This window comes from Aedes aegypti, chromosome 2 (assembly GCF_002204515.2).
Source record: "Aedes aegypti strain LVP_AGWG chromosome 2, AaegL5.0 Primary Assembly, whole genome shotgun sequence".
Lineage (NCBI taxonomy): Eukaryota > Metazoa > Arthropoda > Insecta > Diptera > Culicidae > Aedes > Aedes aegypti.
In genome coordinates, this window is record NC_035108.1 from 293,598,005 (window position 1) to 293,625,942 (window position 27,938).

General features: G+C 44.4%; 1 protein-coding gene across 1 annotated transcript; it reads left to right on the forward strand.

The window, feature by feature from the left end:
• On the forward strand, nt 1-27,877 carry LOC5564513 (protein rigor mortis). The gene is made up of 11 exons (XM_021845401.1): nt 1-408; nt 1,403-1,953; nt 19,321-19,972; nt 20,492-21,081; nt 21,138-21,380; nt 25,922-26,215; nt 26,271-26,822; nt 26,889-27,039; nt 27,151-27,244; nt 27,341-27,504; nt 27,570-27,877. Exons 1-11 carry the CDS (start codon nt 230-232, stop codon nt 27,691-27,693), a joined length of 3,594 nt encoding a protein of 1,197 aa, XP_021701093.1. The 5' UTR covers nt 1-229; the 3' UTR covers nt 27,694-27,877.
• The last annotated feature ends 61 nt before the right edge of the window (nt 27,878-27,938 follow it).

A 27,938-nucleotide genomic window follows, 5' to 3' on the forward strand; every position in this document is an offset into this window, starting at 1 on the left:
GTGCTCATACACCGCATACGAGCCTGCCGGGACAAACAAAACAAAAGAACATCGTGCCGTCGGTTTCAGTGCGACAAAAGTGAAGTTCGTTTGATTTCTCAAAACTCCAAAACTCTTAACCGTTTTTTCGACGATACGCTGCAAAAAGTTTTAAACTACATTTTGGAACAGGAGTCAGTAGAAAGTGAATATTTTGTGACAAGCCTTTGACCGTGCCGAAACAGCAACGATGGAAGTGGACATGGACGGATTTGTGGTGCCAAACATGCAGGCCTGGTTCCGGCAGAACAGTTTCATCAGCACCCCGGACAACGGATTGCTCTATCATTCGCGGTCGGACGTGAACTACATTGCCCCGCTGGTCAAGAACCAAATGCCCCGGGTCAAGATTTTCAACGTCAAATCCATGTAAGTAATTAAAAAGATTTGGATTTGCATACATCCAAACGTTCTGAAATCTTGAATGAAATTTGATTTCCTTGAAGAGGATCCTTTATCCTCTTTGTAGGTTAGGAAGGAACTTCAACAAATCGCTATTGCAGGGCTGGTAGTGAGTCGATATTTTTAATATGGTCATTAAAAAGTATTTTTTCTAAGTTCATCAAAGTTTCTATTTACGGGATCCGATGATGAAGCATGAAGCATAGGCATAGAGTTTCTTTCCATTCGAAATTAAAAGATTCGAACGACTGCCTGACGGAAGAAAAATAGCTTCTGAATGAGCAGAATTATATACCTGATGGGTATGACTCAAGCGATCGTAGACTGAAAAATAAGCATTGTTGGAGATTTGTTTTGTGATGTTTTGTGCCATGACCCCACTTTTGGCATCGACGGCACTGAGTGGGGGTTTTGAAAATTTCCCCTAGGTTTCTGGAATTGTTCCTATGTCACAAGGACATCAAAGATGAGTTTTGCTTTTTCTAAAGCCTTAATATTATTTTGATCTCTTTTGTTAAAGTGAACTAAATAATATTCTTGAGAAAGTCAGTTCCGAAGAATGCCAGATTGGGTTCTCTTTTTCGTAATGATTACTTGGACTGGGGAAAATCCAAGTAAATCTTTTATTCCATTTTTTATCTCTTCAGGTGACTTATAGTCACTTGAGAGATCTTTCAAGACGACTTTGAAAAAACGTTCAGTTTTGTCGTTATAAGTAAAACATTTGTGCTTCTTCTCTTCAAGATGTTTGAAAAAAAGTTCACGATCTTTATGAGTTTCTTGCAAAACACGACAATCTACGTGAGATACGTGTCTAGGGTTCCATTGGAGAAACGGATCATTATTGAAGGTTATTTAAAATATACCTATAGATGACGCGGAAAAATCTCAATCTCTTCTCATCTTCCCGTAACTCCTAACTCGTGGAACACATTTTTTATAGATATTCTTGTATTTACAGAATCAAATCCTTGGCCTGTTCCCCGGATTGGAGCGAGCGGCGTGAGTTCGCCACCTTTGACGATCAGAACAACCTCCAGGTGTGGGACGTCGATCAGGAGGCGGCCACCAAGGGTCACAAAGGGCACGTGTACAAACTGAAAAGGGGCGACAGTCGTGGTGGCCAAAGTAACGATGTGACCTCAGCTATATGCTTCACCCGGACGCAAAAAATCATCTCCTGCGATCACTCGGTAATGATCGTCTACTGTTTGGCGACGGACACGTTCAAAACCTATGGGGACTTCTTCAAACCGAACCAAACGGTGGTCGTTCTTTCGGCGTGTCCCACCGATCGGGACGTTTTTGCCGCGGGAATGAAGGACGGTTTGATTCAGATGTTCTCGCTTCGGGACATGGCCATTTTGCGCAACATGCGAGGCCACGATACGGAGATCGTTTCAATCGATTGGATGCAGGTCCGGGTGAAATCAGAGGAAGCAAGGATCAGCTGGCGACGGGAGGAACGCCCGAAAAAGGAGGCCCGCAAGAAGGGCGGTAAATCCGATGCAAGTGAGTATATTGTTAATCCCTGAAAATCCCAGAGACGCACCTTGAATTTTTAAATGGCAACAATTCGGAGACCCACAGATCGATAAAATTGAAACAAATTTCAGAGTAAATCAGGTTAGAGGTAACAACGTATTTTTTCCGGGTTCCAATTGTATATCTCAGATATTTTTGTAATGAAACGCTTTTTGAGATCGTGATTATTATGGAACCGGTCTGGGATGTTACGGGTTTGTTGACCCCTGAGAAAGTCGCTCAGGGAGTGTGGGGATGACGCACCACCGACGACCCACTAAAACCACCCCACATGCACTGTACTTGAGCAATTCTTGTTGAATTGCTTAAGGGGTGTACAGAGAGTGCACAGACATTACCCTTGGCTTATTATTGTTTAATGGCTATATCGGTCATGCGACTCAAAGGTAAAGGGAGTCTATAGAAGTAAATGATGGAAACGAATAGGTGCATAGGCGTCGCAAGGGAGCGACAAGATTGAAATTTAATTAGGTGGTGAAAATTGAGCAAACCATTTTAAAGTCAGTCAGCATCGAAGCGTCCTGTATTTTGCCTAGCTTCTCTACTGGAAAAGGGTTGGCTCAAAGCTTTGAGCTTTGCTACCAACACACCTAATTCACCTATTCACCTAAATCACCACCTAATTAAATTTCAATCTTGTCGCTCCCTTGCGACGCCTATGCACCTATTCGTTTCCATCATTTACTTCTATAGACTCCCTTTACCTTTGAGTCGCATGACCGATATAGCCATTAAACAATAATAATTTAAAAACAATCACGGTCGAAACCTTCTCCTATATTACCCTTGGCATCAGATCCTTATCTCCCCAAAACCATTTTACGGTATTTCTTCGGGGAGGGGCCATAGTGCATATAGCACAACTCATGTAGCAGAAGTAGCCTAGGAAAACTGCTTCCCCTAGCCGACTTAAACAATCACGGTGCGGTAATTTTTCATTATCAATAAAGATGGCTAATGTTGGAACAAAGCTAGACGAAGATCTCTAGGTGGTTCTAGTGTTTCGAAGTTTGACTAGTTCGTTCGATGTTAATCAGTTAATCATCAATATTAATCTCCTTTTCCCGAGCAGCCTAGATAACCGCGTAGTGTCGGTAGCGGTTGTTTCAACTGGCTAAGAATTAACACTACGGACTGCCTGTTCCGGTGGTAAAAGTCCACCTCTAATTTATGGTGTGATGCGTACCGTGCCTAGGAATGAATGGTTAGGGGGTCTAAATAAAACCTAACCACTAACGGAGCCTGTGGGGTGCCAGGGCGCCCTCCACAGTATTGAGTCCTTCTTGTGCTACCCGGAGCAATGGTGCAGGTGACCTTGTGTTTCGCCGAGATAATCGGCTGCCCATCTTCAGTCTCTATCCTGAGGCTTAATAAGGGTGGGATTATGAATATGTTGTTATTTAATTTAAATTATCACCTATATGGATTCGCATTATGCGTTTTACACAGTGTATTCTGTGCTGACATCCCTAGGTATAGAGTATCATCGTACCTGCCATACGATATACGAATGCGAAAATGGCAACTTAGGCAAAGAAAGCTCTCAGTTAATAACTGTGTTAGGTTTGACCTAGCGAGACTGAAGCTTGGTCGGACCGGCTAATAAACTGGACACCTCAAAAAATCGGATTACATCGTACGCAAACTTTATTTAGCTTCTCCCATCTTCCAGCCTACCTTCTGACTACCCTAACTAGGCCCTAATTCTGGCTCAATCTTTCTTATCTCTTACAATTTTCTTTTACTCACGGTTCATCACTAGGGTGCACCCTTTCTTCTTCTGGGCTTACGCCCGGGAAATCCAATCGGCCGAACGTTGACGGAAGGGCAGCATGATGGAGCGCCGAGGCATTGCACTCCTCGTGTCTCACTGAACGCTCGTCGACCGCGCTGGCTCTTGGCTTGCTCACTGTGCGAGGACAAACGGCTGTCAGCCCTATGCTGGTGAGCTTACCCTATATGGATGGCTGCTTTCCCCGACAGTCGACTACTGCACCTTTCCGCAACCGGACTGCACGCACGTGATGCTGTTTTTTGTCACCGGGGAACCCAGCCGAATGGATCTGACGTGTGTGGGCCTGCCAGTGACCGCGTTCGTCAACGCCGATGTCGCTCCGTCGCTTCTACGGCCACGCTCGGATGCCGCCCGTCTTCCAAGCACTTGGTTCCTCCGTGCGGACCCGCTGACTGCACACTAAGCCGACAAAAGGATAAGAGAAAAAAGCCTGCTTTTGCAGGCTTTTTCGATCGTGTTGTTTTGGGCTCGCGCTGGTTCTTTCTTCCGGTCTCAGTGTTCCTGGCTTGTTTTTCCTTCCGTCCAGCGTGGCGGAAATCTCTGATGAGGCGGTTCTTTTGCGCCGATCTTAAACCGTCGAGATCGTTCGGATGCACGGCTCGAGGAGAATGCCTACTTGTTCAGTCTCGGCACCATGGATGTCGGGGCTCGTGTTGGCGATTCGGACAAGACCGCGTGCGTTTTTCTCCGCTTTCCGTTGCGAACCACGCGGTGTGGAAATTGTGTTCTTCAACCGCCAACGACGCTCTCTACCCGCACCGAACCGTCTACTCCGAGGGTCTGAGACTTTGTGCCAGTGATTCAGTCGGTTTCTTCGTGCTCCTTTTGTTTAGCGATGTGTGCGTGCCAGTCTTCCGGAAACAGTTTTAACTGTCATCCGATTGACAGTTGTGACATCTCCTTTTTCGCCTTTTTCTGTGCATTTCCCATGCAGCATTTCGTTTGGTTGAACACTCTAAATTTATTCACTTATCCTCGCCCTTCGTTTGCATACTAAATTTGAAGTGGTAATCTTGCCCAATCAAAATTCAACGTGAAGTTTAACGAAATAATAATCGAACGCTACAACTGTGGAAGTGCCCATAAGAACACTAAGCTGAGAAGCAAGCTTTGTTCCAGTGGGGACGTAATGCCAAGAAGAAGAAGAAGAAAAAGAACTCTCCGGAATTGCTCAAAAATATCTTAAGGCATTATTCGATGCAATCTATTATAAACTTTTCCAAGATTTTCTCGATAAATTGCATTTGGGATCCCTTCTTAAGTTCCTTTAATTTCTCCAGCATTTCATCAAAATATTATTGCTTTGAACCAGTAGCGCAACCAGGATTTGACTCTAGGGGGGGTTGTGAACATGTAATAATTTTCGAGAAGACAAGTTTAAAAATGTTGCTGAATTAACATTAAAGGAATAAAATAACACCATATGCAAACTTGAGCTTTTTTCGTTCACTCTGGGTATATTTTTTTTATAAAAAAATTCCGCTACGTCAAGCACGACATATTTCAAATCCTTGGAAGCCAAGGATTTGAAACATGTCGTAAGAGTTTGATATTTTTTGTGTTAAGGAAATGTTGTTCATTGTAAATATGTTCTGCAACTTTTGATTTGAAATGGTGTACATGTCCTTTTTCTGTATCTTTGTGTGCTTTAGTAACTTCTGCTACATGTTCTTTAAAACATGTATTGAGAGTCCGTTTTGTTTGTCCTATGTAAATTTTATTGCGGTGGTCGCATGTAATTTGGTAAACGCCTGATTTATATAAACTGTCAATTGGGTCTTTTGTTGAACCTAGGAGAGTTTGGAGTTGGTTGTTTCTACTGGTAAAAACTAACTCGAAACCAAACTCTCGTAGGATTGGGCGTAGCTTTATTGTTTCATCGTTGTAATTGACGGCTATACCCTCCCTTTGGTTATGCGACCTTGCCGCGATGGGAGGGCATAATCCATTAGCCCATATGATGGAAACCAAAGGCGTAACCGGGTCTACCACAAAAGGCCGAATCACAAAAGGCCGAATCACATAAGGCCGAATCACAAAAGGCCGAAAGCACAAAAGGCCGAAACATACAAAAGGCCGAATCACAGAAGGCCGAATCACAGAAGGCCGAATCACAGAAGGCCGAATCACAGAAGGCCGAATCACAGAAGGCCGAATCACAAAAGGCCGAATCACAAAAGGCCGAATAACAAAAGGCCGAATCACAAAAGGCCGAATCACAAAAGGCCGAATCACAAAAGGCCGAATCACAAAAGGCCGAATCACAGAAGGCCGAATCACAAAAGGCCGAATCACGGAAGGCCGAAATTTTAAAATAAATTTTAGTGAAAGCCACAAACATTCAGCACATTTTTCTACAATATTATGGACATTTTTACAGTAGGGTTAGCGGGACAAGACGCACAAGTAACATTACTAGCTGAATAAGAGTGTATGGTTAGTATTTTTTGGGTGTGTCAACTGGTCTATTCTTAGTTGACACACCCAAAATAAATTTTATAATGGAAGCTTAAGTAGTCGCGCTGTTGTATTTTGTACAACATAAGTGTAAAAACCTCGCGAAAACTGGAAGGGTATACAGTGCCTATTCGATTTGGCAACATGTCAAAAAATTTCATGTTGCCAAAGTTGAACCGTTCCAAAATTTAATAATTGTTTTTATTAAAACTTGTATCGCCGTAATAATGACCACAAATTAAATTTCTTCTTCTTCTTCTTGGCATTACGTCCTCACAGGGACAAAGCCTGCTTCTCAGCTTAGTGTTCAATGAGCAATTCCACAGTTGTTACCTGAGAGCTTTATTTGCCAAAGTTGCCATTTTCGCATTCGTATATCGTGTGGCAGGTACGATGATACTTTATGCCCAGGGAAGTCAAGGAAATTTCCATTACGAAAAGATCCTGGACCGACCGGGAATCGAACCCAGACACCTTCAGCATGGCTTTGCTTTGTAGCCGCGGACTCTAACCACTCGGCTAAGAGGTTCCTTCCAAATTAAATTTACCTATTTTGAATATGGTAAGCCTTAAGAAGGCCCACAGAAACATTGAGATTGACATGATTTGTGACTGACCATGATCCATTTTTGTGTACATAGATTTCCGTGTTGCCAAATTCAAACCGAGTCAAAATCGAACGGTTAAAAGTATTCTTTGTAAACTTAGTATTCTTATGATCACTTAAACACTTGTTATACCCTATCTCAGCAATCATTCTCCTACTTGTTGCGTAAAAGACTATGTTGGCATTATACCGGGCAAACGCTTGCTGTCCGAACTCGCTGTCGCTCGTCGGACCTAAAAATGGAAAAACATCCTCTGTTTGCATTATACCGGGCAAACGCCTGGATTTGCTATTTGCATGACACCGAATAGATGCTATACACAACCATCGGATATCGGAGACTTCGGCGGCCTTCTGCCGCCTCAGTTCCTCTATCCTCAATGTGGCTTCGCCGCATGTAAGTTTTGTACTGTTTACTGACATGACTGCATTTAACAAAGCATGGACTTGTTCTTTTCATATCCAAGCTTTATTTTGTGATTTGGCTTTTTGTGATTCGGCCTTGTGTGATTCGGCCTTTTGTGATTCGGCCTTTTGTGATTCGGCCTTTTGTGATTCGGCCTTTTGTGATTCGGCCTTTTGTGATTCGGCCTTCTGTGATTCGGCCTTCTGTGATTCGGCCTTCTGTGATTCGGCCTTCTGTGCATTCGGCCTTTTGTGGTAGGCTAGAAGGTATTCGGCCTTTTGTGATTCGGCCTTCTGTGATTCGGCCTTTTGTGATTCGGCCTTCTGTGATAATCCCGCGTAACCTGTAGTGGTGGTATCACATTTTGGCATTTTTTGCTTAAAGCCGCGTCATAATTCATATGGCATAGACGCAATAATATCTCGGATGTGATCCAACGCACATTCTGCGTCATTGATAGAATTGATGCCCATTTCAAATAATTAATCTATTCGAAGTGGACATTAATACTATTGGTGACGTTCAGTTTGCCTTTTGCTAACCAGAATGATCCGTAGCCACTCTTACTATTAGCTAGCTAGATACATCGTTATCATATACGACGTAGGGAATACTTAGGAACTCTTAGGAAAATGACTAGTAGATTCACTGAGTAGAAATAAGTCGCGACAATCTTATTTTAATATGGTTTTTACATTGCCATAATAAGAAATACCTCTTTTGTAACAGCGGTATAAATAATCTTATTCCAGCTTCATTTTCGCAAAATTTACAAGTAGAAAATAGGCGTTGTGAAGCATTGCATTTGCCACCGAAAAGTGAATCTTGTAGGAGACTGTAATAGAAGCCTAAGGTAACTTTACTCTTCAATATTCACTATAAAATGACTATGGACGCTGAGATCGCTCATTAGGGTACACTTGCTAGTTTCGAAAAACTGTTGAACAGACAAGGAAAGCGACTTTTTTCTTTAAGGATATATGAACGTAATGACCAATAAATACTTTTAACAACAAAAAATGAAATTAACTAGAACTACTACTAAACAGCCTAATTTTGTTAAGACTTGACGACACTTGACATTTAAGACTCTAATCTTACGTAAAAGACAATAGTAATCAGAATAGCACTTGAATGACAAATTATTCAAAACCATTTCGACTAAACAGTATTAGTAATGCACTACTATTTCAAACAAATTGTACACTACTGTTCGGATCAAATCGGCTAAAACAAACGGTTTTTGCAAATCAACCTTTTTACGGGTAGATCAAACTGTAATTAAATCAAAGTGTTTGTGTTTGAATGAGTACAGATTTAGAATCATACAGTTTTGCTAATACAACTTACAATTTTAGTTTGCCTTCGTCTATGTTGGCTTTCCTGTCCCAAGCGATTAGCTATGTCTTTTTTTAAACTTCTATCGAATTTCATAAATGTGTTAGATGTTTAAGTTCATGTCTAAATTGATTACAACTTACAATTCTTCCACTGGTACAATGTTCAAACCCGATCGTCTTACTCAATGTTCGTGCGTATGTTGTCTGTTATCAAATCAAAGATCTACTTAATTTTTCCGTCGGTATTTTTTGTTGTAATTTACCTCTCTGTCCTACAGTCTGTACTGATGGTCTTGTTGCTTCGTTTCTCGTCTGTCCAGTAAATTGTCCAGAAGGTTTGTATTACGTTGAGTACTAAAAGTAATATACGGACTCTGTTTTTCTAGGTTCGTTCCTGATTAAATTCGAACTTACGGCTGTAATAACCTCGAAACGTCCTGCAATCATCCAACACCTTTTTTCCACTAACAACTCTCGCCTATTTTCTAGTATTTCTACCGGTAATTTATCGTTCAACTAATTCGCGCACTATTCAATCCTTTCAGTCACCTTTATTTCTTCCTGTTTTTGTTTTTATTTACATCTACTTTACTGATGACAGTTTTAAGACATCTGTCATCTCCCCTTCTCTTTCTTTCTCACCTCTCACTATCAACTGTCACTCACGGCTCACTTCTCATAGGGGCGGCAGGGCTGCCAGAACATTCCCCGGCCCGTAACTCTGTCCCGGAAGCCACATCCGGCTCAGGGTTACCATCCTGTACTTCCATTCTGGCCAGCTTTACTGTCGCTCGCTTGTACCTTCCGGTGCTGGTACGCACCCACGCTTGACGGACCCTTCCGTCGCCAGACTTGATGGCTTCCTCTACTACTCCACGGACCCAGCACTTCCGGTTGGCACCCTCGACTACGTACACCAGATCTCCTGCCCGTAGCGGTCTGGCTTCGCCGAACCATTTCGTCCTCTGGTTCAACAACGGCACGTACTCCTTTATCCACCGTTCCCACATCACGCTAGCCAATTGTTGCGAACGCTGGAACGCGTCCCGCAAGGCCACCGCTGGATGGGGAGGTGGTAGCGCCACGCATGGCTGGTTCGGTGAAACGCCCCTCAGAAAATGGTTCGGAGTGAGTGCTTCTGCTTCATCGGACTGCTGCGACATGTACGTCAACGGACGGGTGTTGATGATGTCCTCCGCTTCAACGATGGCCGTCTGCAGAATCTCGTCGGTCAACCGTCTTCCGTCGTCGAGCGCCCGAAGCGCCTCCTTCACCGAGCGGACCAACCGCTCCCAGACGCCTCCCATGTGCGGTGCGGCCGGAGGGTTGAACGTCCACTTCGTTCTCGCGTTCGTCAATAGGTCTGCGCAGTCATCTCTGATGCCCTGCGCAGCCTCCACTACTTCCTTGCTGGCTCCTCGCAGATTCGTCCCGTTGTCCGAGAAGAACTCGATCGGCCATCCCCGACGGCCGATGAACCGGTGTATCGCCATCAGACACGACTGCGTTGTCAGCCCGTGCGCCACCTCCAAATGTACCGCGCGTGTCACCATGCAGGTAAAAAGCGCGATCCACCTCTTTTCCGTCCTACGTCCTACTGTCACGTCGTACGGTCCCAGGTAATCTACGCCAACGTAGCTGAATGCACGTAGATTTGGCGTTACTCGCTGCACTGGAAGCGAGGCCATCCTCGGAGCTTCAGGACGACAACGATGCACCTTGCACCACATGCAGGATGCCGACACCTTCCTTACCACCGCGTCTACATGGGGAATGTAGTACAGCTGTCGCAGCTCGTTTTTCACCGCATGGCGGTATCCGTGGCCGCTCCTCTCGTGGTAATGCTGAACTATCAGCCTCGTGATCCGGTGATCGTCCGGAAGAATCACCGGAAACCGCAAGTCGAACGGTAGAAACTCCGCACGCTCCACTCGTCCTTCCATTCGAATCAGGCCATGCTCGTCAACTAGCGGCGTCAGCTTGTACAGCGGACTGGACTTCTCGATCGCCATCCACTGGCTTGCCGGTCGAATTTTGTTCCTCGAAAACACCTTCAGTTCGTCGACGAAACTCTCCGACTGCGCAATCCTCAGCAAGCAGCGCTCCGCCTTCTCATACTCGTCTTGCTTCAGTGGCACGCGAACTGAAGCTCCCGCGTTTGGTATCAGCACCTTCAGCTGACTTCTCGTTGCCCGCAGCGTCTCAATCGGCAGCCTCTCCCTTTTCCGCCTGCAATTCGAAACGAATCGGATCACACACGCCATCGTTCGAACCAGGACCGTCCACTTCGAAAATCTGGTCGCGTCCACTAGTACCGCTGGAACCTTCACATCATGCAGCAGTAGGTGAACCCGCAACTCCTCCATTGTGTTCGCCGGTGGCAAACTCTTCTTCGGCCATTCCTCCTCACTCTCGTACAGGAACTGCTGTCCTCGTACCCACGCGCTGTTCGGGTCTATTTCCGGGTTCTTACCCCACTTCGTCAGCTGGTCTGCCACGTTCAATTTCGTCGGCACCCATCGCCAGTCAGCCAGCCTTGTTAGGCTCAGGATCTCTCCGATACGAAAACCGACGAACTGCTTGTAGCGGCGCTGATCGGACCGAATCCACGACAACACCACCTCTGCGTCGATCCAAAAGACCACCTTCGTAATGTGGAAATTGTGGTTTTCGTACACCGTCTGTGACATCCGTGCGCCGAGCACGGCTGCTAGAAGTTCCAGGCGCGGAATCGACAGCTGCTTCAACGGTGCCACCTTCGCTCGGCTCATCACGAGCGCACACATCACCTCACCGCGTACTACGGCTCGAAAGTATGCCACGCATCCATACGCCGTCTCGCTCGCATCCGCAAATATATGCAACTGCACATCCTGGACCTCTTCCGATCGCGCACTGCCGAAATAGCTGCGTGGCAGCTTGAAAGCTCGAACGTCTGCCAGAATGTCCGTCCACCGTTTCCACTTGCCGAACGATGCTTCATCCACAACTTCGTCCCATTGACACCCTGTCCGCCAGAGGTCCTGAATCAGCATCTTTCCTAGTATGGTGACTGGCGCTAGGTACCCCACCGGATCAAACTGCGCCATCACGATGCTAAGCACGATTCGCTTCGTCGGACGTTTATCACCGCTGAGGACTTCAGCGTACTCCGACTTCGATGCGCTGGCGAAGCAGAAAACGTCTTCAACCGTATTCCATACGATTCCCAGCACACGCTCGTAATCGGTACTCTTGTCCAGGCTGAAATGCACCGACGACTCGCTACTCCGCTCTCCAAGGTTCTCCAGGAACACGCCTGAATTGGACACCCAGTTCCTGATATGGAAACCTCCGCGGGAGTGGACATATTTCACCTCGTTCGCTCGCTGAACCGCTTCTTCCACTGTGTCCACGCTGTCATAGTAGTCGTCGACATAATGCCGCTTGACGATCGCTACCGTAGCCTCCGGGTACTGATCCGAAAACTGCTCGGCGTTTAAGTTCTTCACGAACTGTGCTGAACTCGGCGAGCACGTGGAGCCGAAAGTCGCTACGTCCATAACGTACACCTGCGGAGCATCGTCGCTGTTGCCTCGGAAAATGAATCGCTGCGCCTGCTTATCCTCCGTTCTGATGCGGATTTGGTGGTACATCTCCTGTATGTCCCCACCAAAGGCGACCGGACGCTCTCGGAAATTGCAAATTACCCGCGGGAGGGGAACTAGCATATCCGGACCCTTGAGCAACTCCGAATTCAGGGAGACTCCATTCACCGACGCTGCAGCATCCCAGACCAGGCGTACCTTGCCCGGTTTCCGTGGATTAACCACAACATTCAGCGGCAGATACCACACAGCAGCTTGTGGCGTCTCCGTTAACTCGGCGTCGGTTGCTTTGTGTGCGTACCCCTTCGTCTGGTACTCCTCAATTTGCCGACACACGTTCACCTTCAGCGCTGGACTGCGTTCCAGTTTACGGTAGAGGGCTTTCATCCGTCGAACGGCCATTGGGTAGCTGTCGGGAAATCTTCTCTCATCCTTGCGCCACAGCAATCCCGTTTCGAAACGATCGCCTATCCGCGTTGTCGTCGTCTGAAGGATTTCTCGAGCCCGCTTCTCTTCCGCCGGTTCTGGAACGGCGAACGACGAACACGCTGTTTCGTCCAACACGTACTGGTGCCGCATCAGGTCGTGAAGCTCCTGGTTGCTCACCGGTGCGACGGAGTGTAGATTCAAATAAGTCTGCACCGTGGGCTTTCGCTTCTCGGAACCGTAGATCGTCCAGCCCATCTTCGATCGTACAGCGATTGGTTCGTTCGGTTTCCCTACACGTGACTCCAACGGAGCGAACAAATGAAGGTTGTCCAAACCGATGAGAATCGTTGGTACCCCGTACGGAAAGTCCTTTGTCGGCACCCCTGCGAGATGTTTGTATCGCTGCACCACTTCTGCGTACCGAACATTCTGCTTCGGAAGCTGCAACTCAGACACCGTTCGCGTGTTGAACAGCGGAAACTTCTCTCTCGAACCTTTTGCCGACATCATCATTTCGACACTGCGAGACTCGTTCTCAAATCGGTTGATATTCCCGGTCCACGTGACGATCAACGGCTCGAGTGTCCCTTCTGCCTTCAGCCGTTTTGCGACCACGTCGTCCACCAAAGTCGCCGACGATCCTTCGTCCAGGAATGCGACGGTATCGTACTGTCGCTTGCCGACGTAGAGCGTCACCGGCATCATCCGGAAAATCACCGTGCAGTCCGATTTCGCTTTCTGCAGCTGCACTGATTCTTCTACCCGGTGCAGCAGAGGATGATGAGCTCCCTGACAATTCCGCATCACACACCGAATTTTGGAAGGACAGCGATTACCATTGTGCTTGTTGAGGCAGACTCCACAGAGTTTCTGCCTCCCGACTTCTCGCAGACGCTCTGCGATGTTCATTCGCCTGAACTCCTCGCAGTTCCGAATCAGATGATCCGTTCGCCTGCAAATCCAGCAAGGTCGGCTGGCCACCTCGCTACGATTGACTTCGCTTCGCTTCGGCTCGGACTCGTGCACATGCACGAACTCCTTCTTCCGATTATTCTCCTTCCCAGGCCGCACCCGGTCGTTCATCGACAGTGTGGTGAATTCCGCCACCTCGGAGACGTCGGACACAATGTCAGTCGCAAAGTTCGTGAACATCCTCAGCGGACTGTCCACTCTGCCTCGCTTGTACCGGACCCAGTCCAGCTTGTAGCTTGGCGGCAGCTTGTCTACTAACTCCTGCACCAGCATCGGGTTACTGAGGTGGTCGGTCAGTCGTGCAGCTTCTAAATGGTCGCACAGTTGCTTCACCGTGATACCAAAATTTATAAACGTCTCCAGCCGATCAGCTCTCGGCGCTGGAGCGCTCTTCACCTTCGTCAGCAGCGTCTTCAACAGCTTCTCCGGTTTCCCGAACAAGCTTCGAAGGTCCCGAATAACATCCGGAACTGAATCTGGCAGAACTAATCGGCTCCTGACTGCCTCGAGCGCGTCTCCTTGCAGACAGTCCTGTAGCCGCTTCAGATTCTCCAAATTTGTGAATCCACACGCCGCTGTGGTGTGTTCGAAGCTGCTGATGAACAGCGGCCAAACTTCCGCTTCTCCACGAAACTTCGGAAGGTGCTGCGACACCGCTTTTCGAGCGGCCAGCTGCTCTCTCGTAATTCGGCCGACGGCTCGCTCCGACCTATCGCCAACTTCGCTACATCTCGAGCTTCGACCAACGCTTCGCCCCGGCCCGTTGCCGGCTTTGTTGCTATGACGGCTACTTCTCACTCGATCCTCCGACGAATCGCTGCTTTCTTCTTCGTCGCTTGATTCCGAATCGGTCTCGACCACTTCCCGCACCTTCTTCATCAGTTTCGGCTGCTCGACTTTCTTTGACTCCGCTCGCAGCGGATCACCTTTGGGGTACGCTCCCCGAAAATCGGCGGCCGACGGCAATTTGCCAATCTCCGTCTGCTCGTCCAGCCACTCGTGCACTTTCTGCTTCGGATTGTCTGCCGAAGCTCCACCAACAGCGCCTTCTTGGTCCTTCAACGCGTTGACCCTATTAACGCTGCTAGCAAACTGCTTCCGGATCGCATCCCGCTTCTTCATAAAATCTCTCTCCGCAGCCAATTGAGCATCTAGCATCTCTTGCTCGTGCTGCAACTGCTGCTCCTCCATCTCGCGTTGAACCTGGAGTTCCAGCTCACGCATCTCCCGTTCTTGTTTCAGCTGCTCTTCCTTCCACGCCTTCTGCCGAGCGAGTAACTTCTTCCGCGCCTCCATCTGCTTCGCGAAGGCCTTCTCCTTGGCAAGTTGTTCCTCTTCCAACTGCTTCTCAACTGGATCAACGTCGGAACCAACTCCCTGATCGGACCCTCCATCGCTTTTCTTGCCGGACTTCTTACTCCTCTTCTTGTTGGCCGCATCAGGAACTCTCAGCTGCTGAACACTACTAGGGACACACTGTGGGCAAAGCCAATGACTATTGACAATCCCTTGGTCAACACCAGCGCACGAAATATGGGCCCAGTGTTTACACTTCCCACATTGGACCCAGTCAACGTCCTCAGACATTGACTCCGACATCGAGCAGAACAAACATAGCTCGTTCTTGGAAGGTGAGGAAGCCATCTCGAAGAATCCGATTTAAAATTTTTGATTTTGTTCGGATCAAATCGGCTAAAACAAACGGTTTTTGCAAATCAACCTTTTTACGGGTAGATCAAACTGTAATTAAATCAAAGTGTTTGTGTTTGAATGAGTACAGATTTAGAATCATACAGTTTTGCTAATACAACTTACAATTTTAGTTTGCCTTCGTCTATGTTGGCTTTCCTGTCCCAAGCGATTAGCTATGTCTTTTTTTAAACTTCTATCGAATTTCATAAATGTGTTAGATGTTTAAGTTCATGTCTAAATTGATTACAACTTACAATTCTTCCACTGGTACAATGTTCAAACCCGATCGTCTTACTCAATGTTCGTGCGTATGTTGTCTGTTATCAAATCAAAGATCTACTTAATTTTTCCGTCGGTGTTTTTTGTTGTAATTTACCTCTCTGTCCTACAGTCTGTACTGATGGTCTTGTTGCTTCGTTTCTCGTCTGTCCAGTAAATTGTCCAGAAGGTTTGTATTACGTTGAGTACTAAAAGTAATATACGGACTCTGTTTTTCTAGGTTCGTTCCTGATTAAATTCGAACTTACGGCTGTAATAACCTCGAAACGTCCTGCAATCATCCAACACCTTTTTTCCACTAACAACTCTCGCCTATTTTCTAGTATTTCTACCGGTAATTTATCGTTCAACTAATTCGCGCACTATTCAATCCTTTCAGTCACCTTTATTTCTTCCTGTTTTTGTTTTTATTTACATCTACTTTACTGATGACAGTTTTAAGACATCTGTCATCTCCCCTTCTCTTTCTTTCTCACCTCTCACTATCAACTGTCACTCACGGCTCACTTCTCATAGGGGCGGCAGGGCTGCCAGAACACTACTATTTCAAACAAATTCTAATGGAGCTGCTGATTTTCATAATGCTTCCTTTTCTCAGAAGCAATATGGGTACTTTTCAAAAACTACCACGTCACAATACTAATAAAAAACAGTGTTCATGTGGGCGCCATTGCCTAGTCCGTCTGAGTATTGGTCCTGGTAGAGGGGAAACTTGGCAAAAGCCCGACCGAGGGTTCAGCCTTGACAAGTTAAGCTGTCAGGCAGCTCCAACTGAATACCATACAAATAAAAAAAAAAAAAAACTGTTGTAATTGACGGCTATACGTTTGAGTGTTGGTTGTTCTTGTGTCAGAGTAGTAAGTGAACGTTTGTATTGTTCTCGTGTTCTTTTGTCAATGAGTTGTTGTATTGTTTGTCTTGTGTAACCGTTTAATTGTCCTGTTTCAAAAATGTAGGTAGGTTCCTTTCTTCTACCAGTTTCACTGAGGGGAATTGTTAGCATTCGATGTATCATGTGATTGAAGGAAGACATTTTGTGTTGGTGTGAGTGATTTGATGTGTTTGGAATAATACGTTGAGTGTTAGTTGGTTTTCTATAGATTTCAAATGTACGTGATGAGTGTTCCTTTACAATAAGTAAGTCCAAGAAAGGTAATTTGTTATCCTGTTTTACTTCGTAAGTGAATTCAATGTTTTTGTGAGCCTTATTAATTGTTTCTAAAGTTTGGGGTAAGGTGTGTTTTTTAACTATGCTGAAAACATCATCAACGTATCTCCACCAGATTTTCGGGAGCTGGTTTTTATCTTCTAATCGTTTCTCTAAATTTGCCATAAAAATCTCACTTAAAAACGGAGAAAGCGTTTCCCATTGGGGCTCCATTTAACTGTTTATAAGTTTCATCTCTAAAGAAAAAATAGTTTTCTTCCATGCAAAGTTTAGTTAATTTAATGTATGTACGTACTTGTTTTATCCAATCTGTGCCTTCATATTGACTAAGTAGCCAATCTTCTAATAGGCTTATGGCCTCTTTAACAGGTAGCATAAAAATGTTCGAAAGTTTATCCAAGCTACTTTTGGATCCACGTACTTACATTGGCGTGATAGCGTGTAATTACTCTTCGACCTCCAAAACCCCCCTTTGGTTGCGCCACTGCTTTGAACCACATGACTAAAATTTTTCAAATTCAATTTCCAAATCTCCATGGATTCTTCTAAAGTTCATTCAAGGTTCCACTCAAGTTTTACTCTGATCTATTATAGATATTTTTTCATGAATTCTGTCGGAATTTCTTCAAAGCTTTGATTTTTTTATTATCTTAGAAATTCATCAAGAAAATATTAGAAAGAAATTTATCAATAATCCAGGAGTTCTTTCAAATATCCTCATAGGAATTCAACTTTCATTACATTACACTAGGATATTCTTTGGAAATTCATCGCAGATTTTTCAAAATGTTCCATAAAAAATCTGGAATTTTTTCTTGAAATTTCTCTGAAGACAACCCAGAATGAATAACTGAAAAAAATCTTCAAACACCCAAGGAAGGTTTTTTTTAAATTTGGAGTAAGTCCCAGGAAAATAAATGAAAGAATCAATTGATAAATTTCCGGAGAACTTGGGACTTCCTTGAAAAACGTCTGAAACGATGTTTGGAGCAATTCATGATGGAATCATGGAAGTAATTTCTTTGCCATAATGAAGAACCAACAAATATGATGATCTTTTGAGCTAAAACAATTTCACGATGAAGAAACGGGGTTGGTGGTCTGATGGCTACCGCTTCTGCTTCATATGCAGAAGGTCATGGGTTCAATCCCAGGCCCGTCCCTTTCCTCGTACTTTGTAGTTGTATATCTCTCACTTGCTTATATCTTCCATTCTAAATATATCACACTCAAACTATTCGTTCATAGCAAACGCTAGAACCAGAGACGGACAAGAAACCGTTTCCCTAACGCTTCCTACTTCCACGCGCACGCCTTTCTTACGCCTGATATATAGGCAGTCTGCTAACCACAAAAGCAAACCTTCCTGCCATACCTTTCCCCCAATCCATACACTCCCGCATGAACTGACGTGGATGCAGTGGAATATACGGTCTACGTGGGAGTCAGTTCAATGCATCATCAATTCCTCCCCCTTCCCCTCATTGGTCTGCATTCTGACGTGGCAGGTGCCATTGTTGCCTAAAAATAGAAGATCACCAGCACTTATACACTGAAGATGCCTGTTAGTCCCAAGCAGTCATTCGGTTGGTTCCTTGTGTAAGTGCAGCTGATCTGGCGATACTGGAGTGCATCCACGGGCGGCCAATCAAGCTCAAGCTCAAGCTCAAGCTCAAGCTCAAGCTCAAGCTCAAAACAATTTCACGATGAAGGCTTAGAAATATTCTTAATATCTGTTCAAATGAGGAATCAAATTCTCATGTCGTGGTTCATGTTAGGTTTATTTTTATATTCATAATTCATTGTTTTTTGTTCAGGTAAGAGTTCTCTAATGATATCATCTAGGAAAAATATAAAACGGCCTCCAGAGACATATTCAGGGTGTCGCTGGATGTCCATAAATCTGAATTCCAGTTTAAGGGAAAGTTTATTTTTTCTTTAAGATCAAATAGAATATTTTTTCATATCTGATTTTGATGATCAGTCGACTAAACACACTTTCAGATCATTTAAAAAACATTTTTGTTTTTCGTAGAAATTGAATAATAAACACTAGATTTCTCTATTTTTTTTGTATGTTGTTTATGCATTTAGAACAAACAGAAAAGTCAATGTTTTTCGTTGAAGTGAGTACAACTTTGAAATTTATCGTTAGATTTTTTGTTTGAGTGTTTCGAAGCCAAACTACCTATCTTTGAAAATACATTTTTAATCACCTAAATTTGACTATTGTCAATCATATATGTATTTTGGAGATTTTCTTAAGCCTGGAATTATTTTTTCTGGAAAAACCTGGAAATATCAGGGAATTTCATTTCTGTATATGAGTAGACACCCTGAGTAAGTTTCAAGTACCCTGAGAGAACTGGCCAATTAGAACATGTCCGGAACCATATCAATATGGGTATTAAACTTCTAAATTTGTTGCCAAAACGCCATGTCCATTCCAAACTATTTTGGATCTGCTGGTCTCCGAATTGTTGCCATTTGAAAATTCATGGCTCGTCTCGGGCTTTTAGGGGTTTGTTTGTTTAAAATACTTAATCCAAATAACTAATCTACTTTTAAATTTTTGTGATTGATTTATGATTCTGCGTTATAGAGCCAGCCAACAATTCAAATGCGGCCGCGAGCAGTTCAGCAGCCGCGGACAATTCGGACATTTTTGATATCTACGATTTCGATGATTCGAAAGAAGAGTTTGGTACTATCATCAATCGGGAGACGTCGAACTATGATCAGCGGGATCGCTTCCGGGAAAAAGTTCACACAACGAAGGGGTTCAACTTCTTGGAAGAATGTCAGAATTTAAAGAAAGACTTGGCGGAAGCAAGACAACGGGAAAAGGAGGATCAGGACGATGACGTGGCCGATGATGTCGAGAGGGCACACGAGATAAACACTGACGATGAAAATGAGTTGGATGAGGCGGAGAAATTTCGTGACTTTATTATCATGGATGGAGAAGGCCAGGAAGGCGCCAAGGACGAACAGAACGAGGAAGAGGAGGGAGAACCGAGAATGATTCTGGTGACGGGAAGTCGTGAGAATGTAATTTTCCTGTGGGATCATGAATCAGGAGTGGCCGTTGACAAGATTATGCTGGCCAGCAACCAAAATCTGAACAAGCGACTGTTTGCAGGTATATTTATCACAGTTGCGTGGGTGAGTCCAACCAAAATTGTGGCCAATAACGTTTCTGGACACGTGTACGAATGGAATCTGTCGTTCTTCTATCGTGCATCCCGAGTAAGGTGAGTCAGTTTTATGTTTTGATTTTTTTTAGGACGGGGTTGGTGGTCTAATGACTACCGCTTCTGCTTCATAAGCAGAAAATCATGGGTTCAATCCTAGGCCCGTCCCTTTCCTCGTAATGTGTAGTTGTATCTTTCTCTTGCTTCTATATCGCAGTCTTAAGCTATCACAGTTGATCTATTCGTTCATAGCATATGCTAGAACCAGAGATGGACAAACATACCGTTTCTCTACGTATCCATTCTGCCATAATTATCGCACGCTTTTCCATACGCCTGATAAATAGGCAGCATGCTAACCAAACATTAATCCTTTCTGCCATAAAATTACCACCCCTACACCTTCCCGCATGAACTGGCGTAGATACAGGGGTATACCGGTCTACTGTGGGCCAGTTAGAAATGCAACATCAATCCCTCTCCCTTCCCCTTATTGGTCTGCATGCATTATGAAGTGGCAGGCACCATTGTTCATGCAGACAGAAGGTTAATCAACCCGTTACCTATTTAATTTTGCAGAGTGACCGTCAACCAGGGCATTCGCTATCCTGTCGATATGGCGATTTATGTGGCACGATCCAGCGGTCCTATCGCAGACTTCGATCCGAAGACAAATTACGTCTGGTGTCAATCGATCAACCGGAAAATTGTAGGAGTTTCGGTCACGGAGAAACCAGAAATCGTCGCCGATCTCTCATGCATGGCAACCGGAAACACGTGCGTCATAGAAAATCCATTGGAATCGACGGTTCTGGCTGTTGGATGTGTCGATAGGAACTTGGTCACACTGAATCTGGCCAGCATGACGTTCAACGATGTGAACTGCGTACGATTCATGAACAAAGTTTGCTCCAAAGTGTCGGCTCTCGATTGGCACCCGGAACGGGAGAATTATATCGCGTTTGGTACGGCCGAAGGTCGAATCGGTCTACTGGACACGAACAGTCCGAACAACGTTCCGGTTCTGTTGAACTCGTTCCTCTCCACCGACGTGTACACATTGAAGTGGTGTGAAATGACGGACGAATTCTTCCAGAAGAGCACGGTGCTGTTTGCCACAGGAAAGTCAAAGCTGGCGTACTACAAAATGATCGGAGCTAGTAAGCACGGTAGGTACCACATCACGGTTACGTTATCCTCGCTAACAACCCCATACCATTTTCAGATCCCATTGAGCTGCGCCAGTTCGGAATGGTTTCCTGCGTGTCGGCCTCGGGACATTATCTATTCGTCGGAACACAGGACGGATTTGTGTTTGTCAATGACCTCAGCAAGAGTTTGGCTCAACTTTATCACCGTCAAGTTTCCGGACGGTACATATGCTCCATGCAGTTCAAGGACAATGTGTTGGCAGTGGCTTCGAATGAGTGCAACATACGACTGATCGACTTCAGCAACGGAATCGACGGTAAGTGTTGATTGATACACGCAAAAAAATTGTGCGGTAAAAACTACCATTCTAGGGGGTTAACTTAAGCGCTCGCACCGGCAATTTTCAGTAGACCAGAAATGCGCTTGATTTTACCATGTCTGTAGTTGAAATCAGATTGTTGTAAATTATTTCTGTCAAATGTACCAGTAATGTGGTGGAATGTACCGTAAACATAGTAAATTGGTTTGAAATTGCATGGTAGTTTCAAAAATGGGCGTAGTCAGCTAAAATTGTAATTTTTACTACAGAATTTTTTCCCGTGTATAATTTGCTTTACGCCTTTCAATAGTGGGAAATGTATTGGTGAAAATTTCATGTGGTCAAGGGAAAGGCTACTCCATACGCCTACAATCGCAAAACGCAACATACTGTTAGCCATCTATACTTTGGTAGCGCAACTAGTCAGTGGATGAGAGATTTGATTTTTCACGCATTCATGACATGCCTCTGTGGGGGGAAATGCTTAATATCCTTGATAAAAGACGGTCAACAGTGAAACGGTTAAGTGGAAAAGGTAGAAATATCCATGCTCTATGTTCTAGATTCGTTTGTTTTTTTTTATATTATTCCACTACTTTCATAAAAATAGAGATCCGGCTGGGAGGAGCACTAGTTTGAGGTTGGAAAACCAGAATATGTGAGGTTAGTTTCATTGGAAATTTCGCCTGAGCAATTTTTGCACTTGAATAAAACACGGTTTGAAACATTCTCCGCAGCCTCTAAAAATACCATTGGGTAGAGAAATGAATTTTCTACCATTGTATCTCATTCAAGTTCCTACGTTACTTTACTTAAGAGGTAAAACAAATATTTTGTTCCGAATGTTTTGAAACCATGAATGGGTTTGACATGGCTGTCGTGAACCATCATCATGACGACAGCAGCACACCCCACCGGACGAATTGTCGTCTTGGGAGCGAATATATATGATGAGTATTGTGAGATTTGGAACCGATGCGCATCGTTATGAAACAGGGCTGGTAGCAGGTCGATTTTTAGTGACTTGGTCTCTATTTTAACTTAAGTCTCTGAAAAATCTCTATTTTTAATGAAAGATCTCTAAATTCTCTTTAGTAATCAAAGTCACTATTTTCCTACTCCTTGCAGTGATTGACGATTCAAAATAGCTTCAAAATAGTTTCACAGAGATTACTCTGAATTTATTTTCAAAATGCTATTCCAGGATTTCTTCCAGAGATTCCACAAATCTTAGTCTCCCACCGATGTTTCCAGTAGTTACTGTTGTAGACATCCTAAAGATATTTACAGGAATTATTTCTCCATCCATTTTCAAATGAATTCTTTCGTGAATTTTGGTAAAAAATTCAACTGAAAACTCCAAGTTTTTCAAAATTGTGTTTGAGCAAATACTACAGCAATTATTCAGAATATATCTACACAAGTTTCTTCAGGAGTTCAGTTTAAAGATTTACAAGGAATAGCTCCTGAAAATCATGCAGGATTTTATCCAGATATTCATTCTTTTTTTTCATTAATTATCTTAGCAATTCATGTAGAGAAATTTCACAACTTCCTCAGAGGTTAGGGCCCCTAACTTAGGGGGGTTCTTTGGGAAATTTCACAATGAATTTAACAGCGCTTTTTGAAGAAATCATAAGGAATTTCTGAAGTTATTTCCAAAGAGATCCTTAGATAAGTTCTTGGCTGAAATCATGGAAAAACTGAACGACAATTCTGGAGAAAATCCGAAGTAATCTGTGGACACATCTCTGTAAAAAGTATTGCTTGTGTTTTATTTTTTCTTAAAAGCGTGTAGCGAAATCGGTTGGAGAATCACTGGGATGAATTTCATGATTTTCTAGAGAAATTTGTGAGGGAATCTTGGGAGGAATTGCTGCAGATATGCATGGTGAAGTCTCTGGCGTAATTTCTTGAGTTATCCTTAAAAAAAGTTCAGGTTGAATTCTTGAAAATATCTTGAATCAAATTTTTAAAGGATTTCATTGAGAAGGCCGTTAAAGAATCAATTAATGGATTATTTGGGCAAACCTACTAGAATTGTAGCAGGTGTAGCAGACGAGTACCGCCGGAAGCTTGATGAGCGGATAAGGGGATACAACGTAGGCGAAAACCTCAACAATCTGTGGGAGTCTATCCACGGTGCGATGAGCACAGCAGCGCGAGAGGTGCTAGGTACTGCTCAGAGACGACCCAGAAACGGTTGGTTTGATGAGGAGTGCCAGAATGTGACGGATGAGAAGAATGTTGCCAGAAGTCGGATGTTAGTGTCTGGTACCCGGCAGAATAGAGAGCGGTACAAGGAAGCTAGAGCAGCCGAGAAACGAATTCACCGCAGAAAGAAAAGGCAGTATGAAGAAGACATCATTACTGAGGCGCAAAACAGCATCGAACAAAACGTTATGCGGAGATTTTACGAAACTGTCAATGGCGTACGGAGACAAACTGCGCCGTCTCCCGTCATGTGCAATGACCGCGAAGGTAACTTGCTGACAGACAAAATCTTGGTGGCTGCCAGGTGGAAAGAACACTTCGAGCAATTGTTAAATGGAGAGGACACGAGCGCGTCTGATAACAGATTAATCATCAGCAACGATGGACAAGCTGTGGAGCCCCCGACGCTAGATGAGGTTAGAAGAGCGATTAAGTAGTTGAAGAACTGTAAGGCTGCTGGAAAAGACGAGCTCCCGGCCGAACTTTTCAAGCACGGTAGTGAGCAGCTGTACGAAATACTGCACCGTACTCTGTTAAGGATATGGGAGGAAGAAGAATTGCCTGCTAGCTGGCTGGAGGGCCTCATCTGCCCTCTGTATAAGAAGGGCCACAGATTGGAGTGCGCCAATTACCGAGGAATAACGCTCCTCAATTCGGCGTACAAAATAATGTCACGTGTTCTGTTCAACAGATTGAGACCGCTGGAGGAGTCCTTCGTCGGCGAATACCTAGCTGGTTTTCGTGAGGGCCGATTAACGACGGATCAAATGTTTACCTTGCGACAAATCCTTGATAAGTTCCGGGAATACAACTTGCAGACTCATCATCTGTTCATTGATGTGAAGGCGGCGTACGATTCAGTAAAGAGAAATGAGTTATGGCAGATAATGGTAGAACACGGTTTTCCGACGAAACTGATTAGACTGATTCGTGCAACGTTGGATGGATCGAAATCAAGTGTGCGGGTTGCGGATAAGACTTCAACCTCCTTCGTAACCTTAGATGGATTGAAGCATGGAGATGCGCTTTCGAATCTTTTGTTCAACATTGCTCTCGAAGGAGCTATAAGGAGAGCCTGCGAATAGGGCTTTTTACGGGCTCCGTAACCAGCTTAAGTCCCGTAGCCTGCAGACGAAAACAAAATTCGCGCTATATAAGACTCTTATCCTTCCGGTTGCTCTATACGGCCATGAATCCTGGACGTTAAAAGAGGTCGACCGGAAAGCGTTTGGAGTTTTTGAGCGTAAAGTGCTGCGAACAATACTCGGCGGTAAACAAGAAAATGCAATCTGGCGGCGTCGCATGAATCATGAGTTGTACCAAGTATATAAAGAAGTGGATATTATCAAGCTCATAAAACACCGCAGGCTGCGTTGGGCTGGTCACGTGGTACGAATGCCGGAAAAACGACAAGCAAAAATAATTTTCAGTAGAGAACCCGGACGAGGCCGTCGGCTTCGTGGTAGGCCGCGCACACGTTGGCTTTTTGCAGTTGAAGAGGACTTAAGGGCACTTAACGTTCAGGGCGACTGGAAGCGATTGGCTCAGGACCGAGCCCAGTGGAGAAGAATTATCCATTCGGCGTAGATTCAACGTAGCGGATTGTAGCCCATCAAGTATCAAGTAAGTACTAGAATTAATTTCTGATGGAATTCCTGGATAAAAATTTGAGAAAAGACAGTCAACTGTCAAACATCGAAGAGTAAACACCCGCTAAAATTGTCTTACGTAATTAATGGACAGCCCCTAAGTGATATCCCAGATCAGTAGTAAGTGAGATTGTTGGACGTCAATACCATCTCCCAACGCATTGTATTGACGAGAACAGTTCTCGGGAAACTCGCATGGCTTATTAAGACCAAAGATATACGGTATGTTATATTACGTGGCGATTTCGGACGAACAGTCCAGTTCGTTAAAATTGCTCCGAGGACCTCGACAAATCGATAGATATTTGTGTCTGCTGTTCAATATCAGCCGGTATTAACAGATAAGGCCCATTTTTCACAAGATCCGGTCAATTTGTTTGCTTCGCAGATGAAATGGATATTGAGAGCAAGAACATTTGAAACATTGTTAGATCTGCACAACCCTGAAGCGTGAAGCGACAAAAGTATGATTACAGAACAGGACAAGGTTCGCCCAAGAAGTAGTGTAACGGTATGAGGGGATCCTTTGAAGTTGTTTGATGAGTTTTTCTACATCGGATCTACGCTAATGGCTACGCATTACCAATGAAAATCGGGGTGTGATCAGAACCGTTATAACACTTTTGCAATAACCTATTCTTTAATTGACAAAACATTTTTTTGCTTTTATTTCAGATAAAATTGGCGACAACATTAGGCTGCTGGAGGGACACACCGAAGGGGTTTGTTGTCTGCGATGGGGTCACGGAGATAGTAAACTGCTAGTTTCGGGAAGTTTTGACAACACGGTTCGAGTATGGGATACGACGAGCTACAGCTGTTTGGCACTGTACAGAAGCACCGATTCGGTGTTCTGTGCCATGTTTTCTCCTATCCATGATAATATCGTGATATTGACCGGAAGAGGCACAACTTTGGCATTCATTGATTACACCAAACATCCGGTTACAGAGAACGCGTTAGCTAAAAGTAAGTTCATTGAAAACTTTAAATAGATATCTGCATTTCTAATTCAATTTTGCAGAAACACGTCTTCCAGTAAAGTGGGCCACTGAAGAAGGAAGAATCGACAAAAAAGCAACACGAGAGAAGCGAAGAGCTGGCAAGCCTTTGGAACAACTTCAAAAGTCCATTGATACGCTGCAGATCTCGGAAAACGTTGGAGCAGCTGATACCGTAGCGCCGGACGTAGTTCCAACCGGGGCAGTTAACGGCCACGTGAGTCATGACACAGCGTGCAAAGTGGAAGAGAAACCGAATGTCAAACCCACTCCAGAGATGGACGAGTTGGCAGAGCACCTGAAGGCTATTAAATTTAAGGAAATCAAACCAGTAGAGTTGAAAACGAATGTGCCGACCACGTTCCACCTGGCAAATAAAGAGATCAACAAGCCAACCGATGTGTTGGCGTGTTTAGTCAAATTGATCGACTATGAACCGCCAAACGAGGACTATTCGAAGGAACAGGATGCGGAGGAAAAACCGGCCGTGAAGGTCGATAGCGGCGAGAAACGGTACTTCAATGAGAAGCTTTTCATGAGCGAAAAAGATCTGAAAGAACTAATCGACGAAGAAAGTGAGTGTTGGGCTTCGGATTTCAACCGTTTTTCGATCATGCTGACCCAAGTATCTTATTTTGCAGCTAAGAATCATCACATTGCCCATACGGCATCGATCGGAGCCATTCTGCTTCCGCAGATTGGTTTCCGTTTGAAGGAGGAAATCCTTCAAAGAATTGCGTCCAAGCGGCTAACGGAACAGCTGGTAGCGTTAGCGCCATCAGTTTCCTACGAGTAAGTGAACTCCCTGTAATAGATGTTGTCTTTTCTAGATCTACAATTCAAAAAGGTGGAACTACCTTTGAAAATCTAACGTACCCATATCCATTTATTTTTCGTTCACAGGTTTTGGCGGAAATGTTGTGAAGCTTATGGCTATCAGCTTCTGGAGAAACAGTACCCTTTGGCGTCGATTCCCTATTTCCTAGCTAGTCATAAGGTAAGTTAAATATATTAGCATTTCCAAACCCCCGTAAGCCCAAGCAACATGGATGTTTGTTTCTCTATATACTAAACCTAACCATTCTCTTTTCAGATCACCGAAGCGATAGACTACCTTTGTAAGCACAAGTACTTCCGTGAAGCGTTGGCCATTTGCAAATTGCGAAAAGCCCATGACGATCCCCTCCAAAAACAAGTAGCGGGCGAGTGGGCTCAGTATCTGGAAATATCCGGCAACTTCGAGGGAGCCGCTCTGGTGTAAGCTTCTGTTACGTTATGTCATTAGTTGTACCACAATTGACCTTGTATTTGTATGCCTGCAGGTGGACCTCCGCGAAAAAGTACCAAAATGCCGTTTCCGCGCTGTCGAAGCGGAAGGAAGTCACACAAGATATCCAGGATGCCATCGATGCGCTGAAAGCGAAACTTCGGCAATCAGCCGAGTAACAAGTTACCTGCAGTATTACAGGGAGGATATCAAACCATTCTCATATATTTTAAAAGATTGATTGTTATCTCCATTGTTGTTATCATATTGATACTCGCTTTGGCAGTGATAACGTTAGTTGTATGCAATTGAAATGAACACTCGAATAAAAGATACGACAAAGTGCTAAAAGTTAATAAATAATAGTCTTTGTTAAAATGAATCAAATATTTATCTTTAATAAGCAATTTGAGATTTTCCTTGC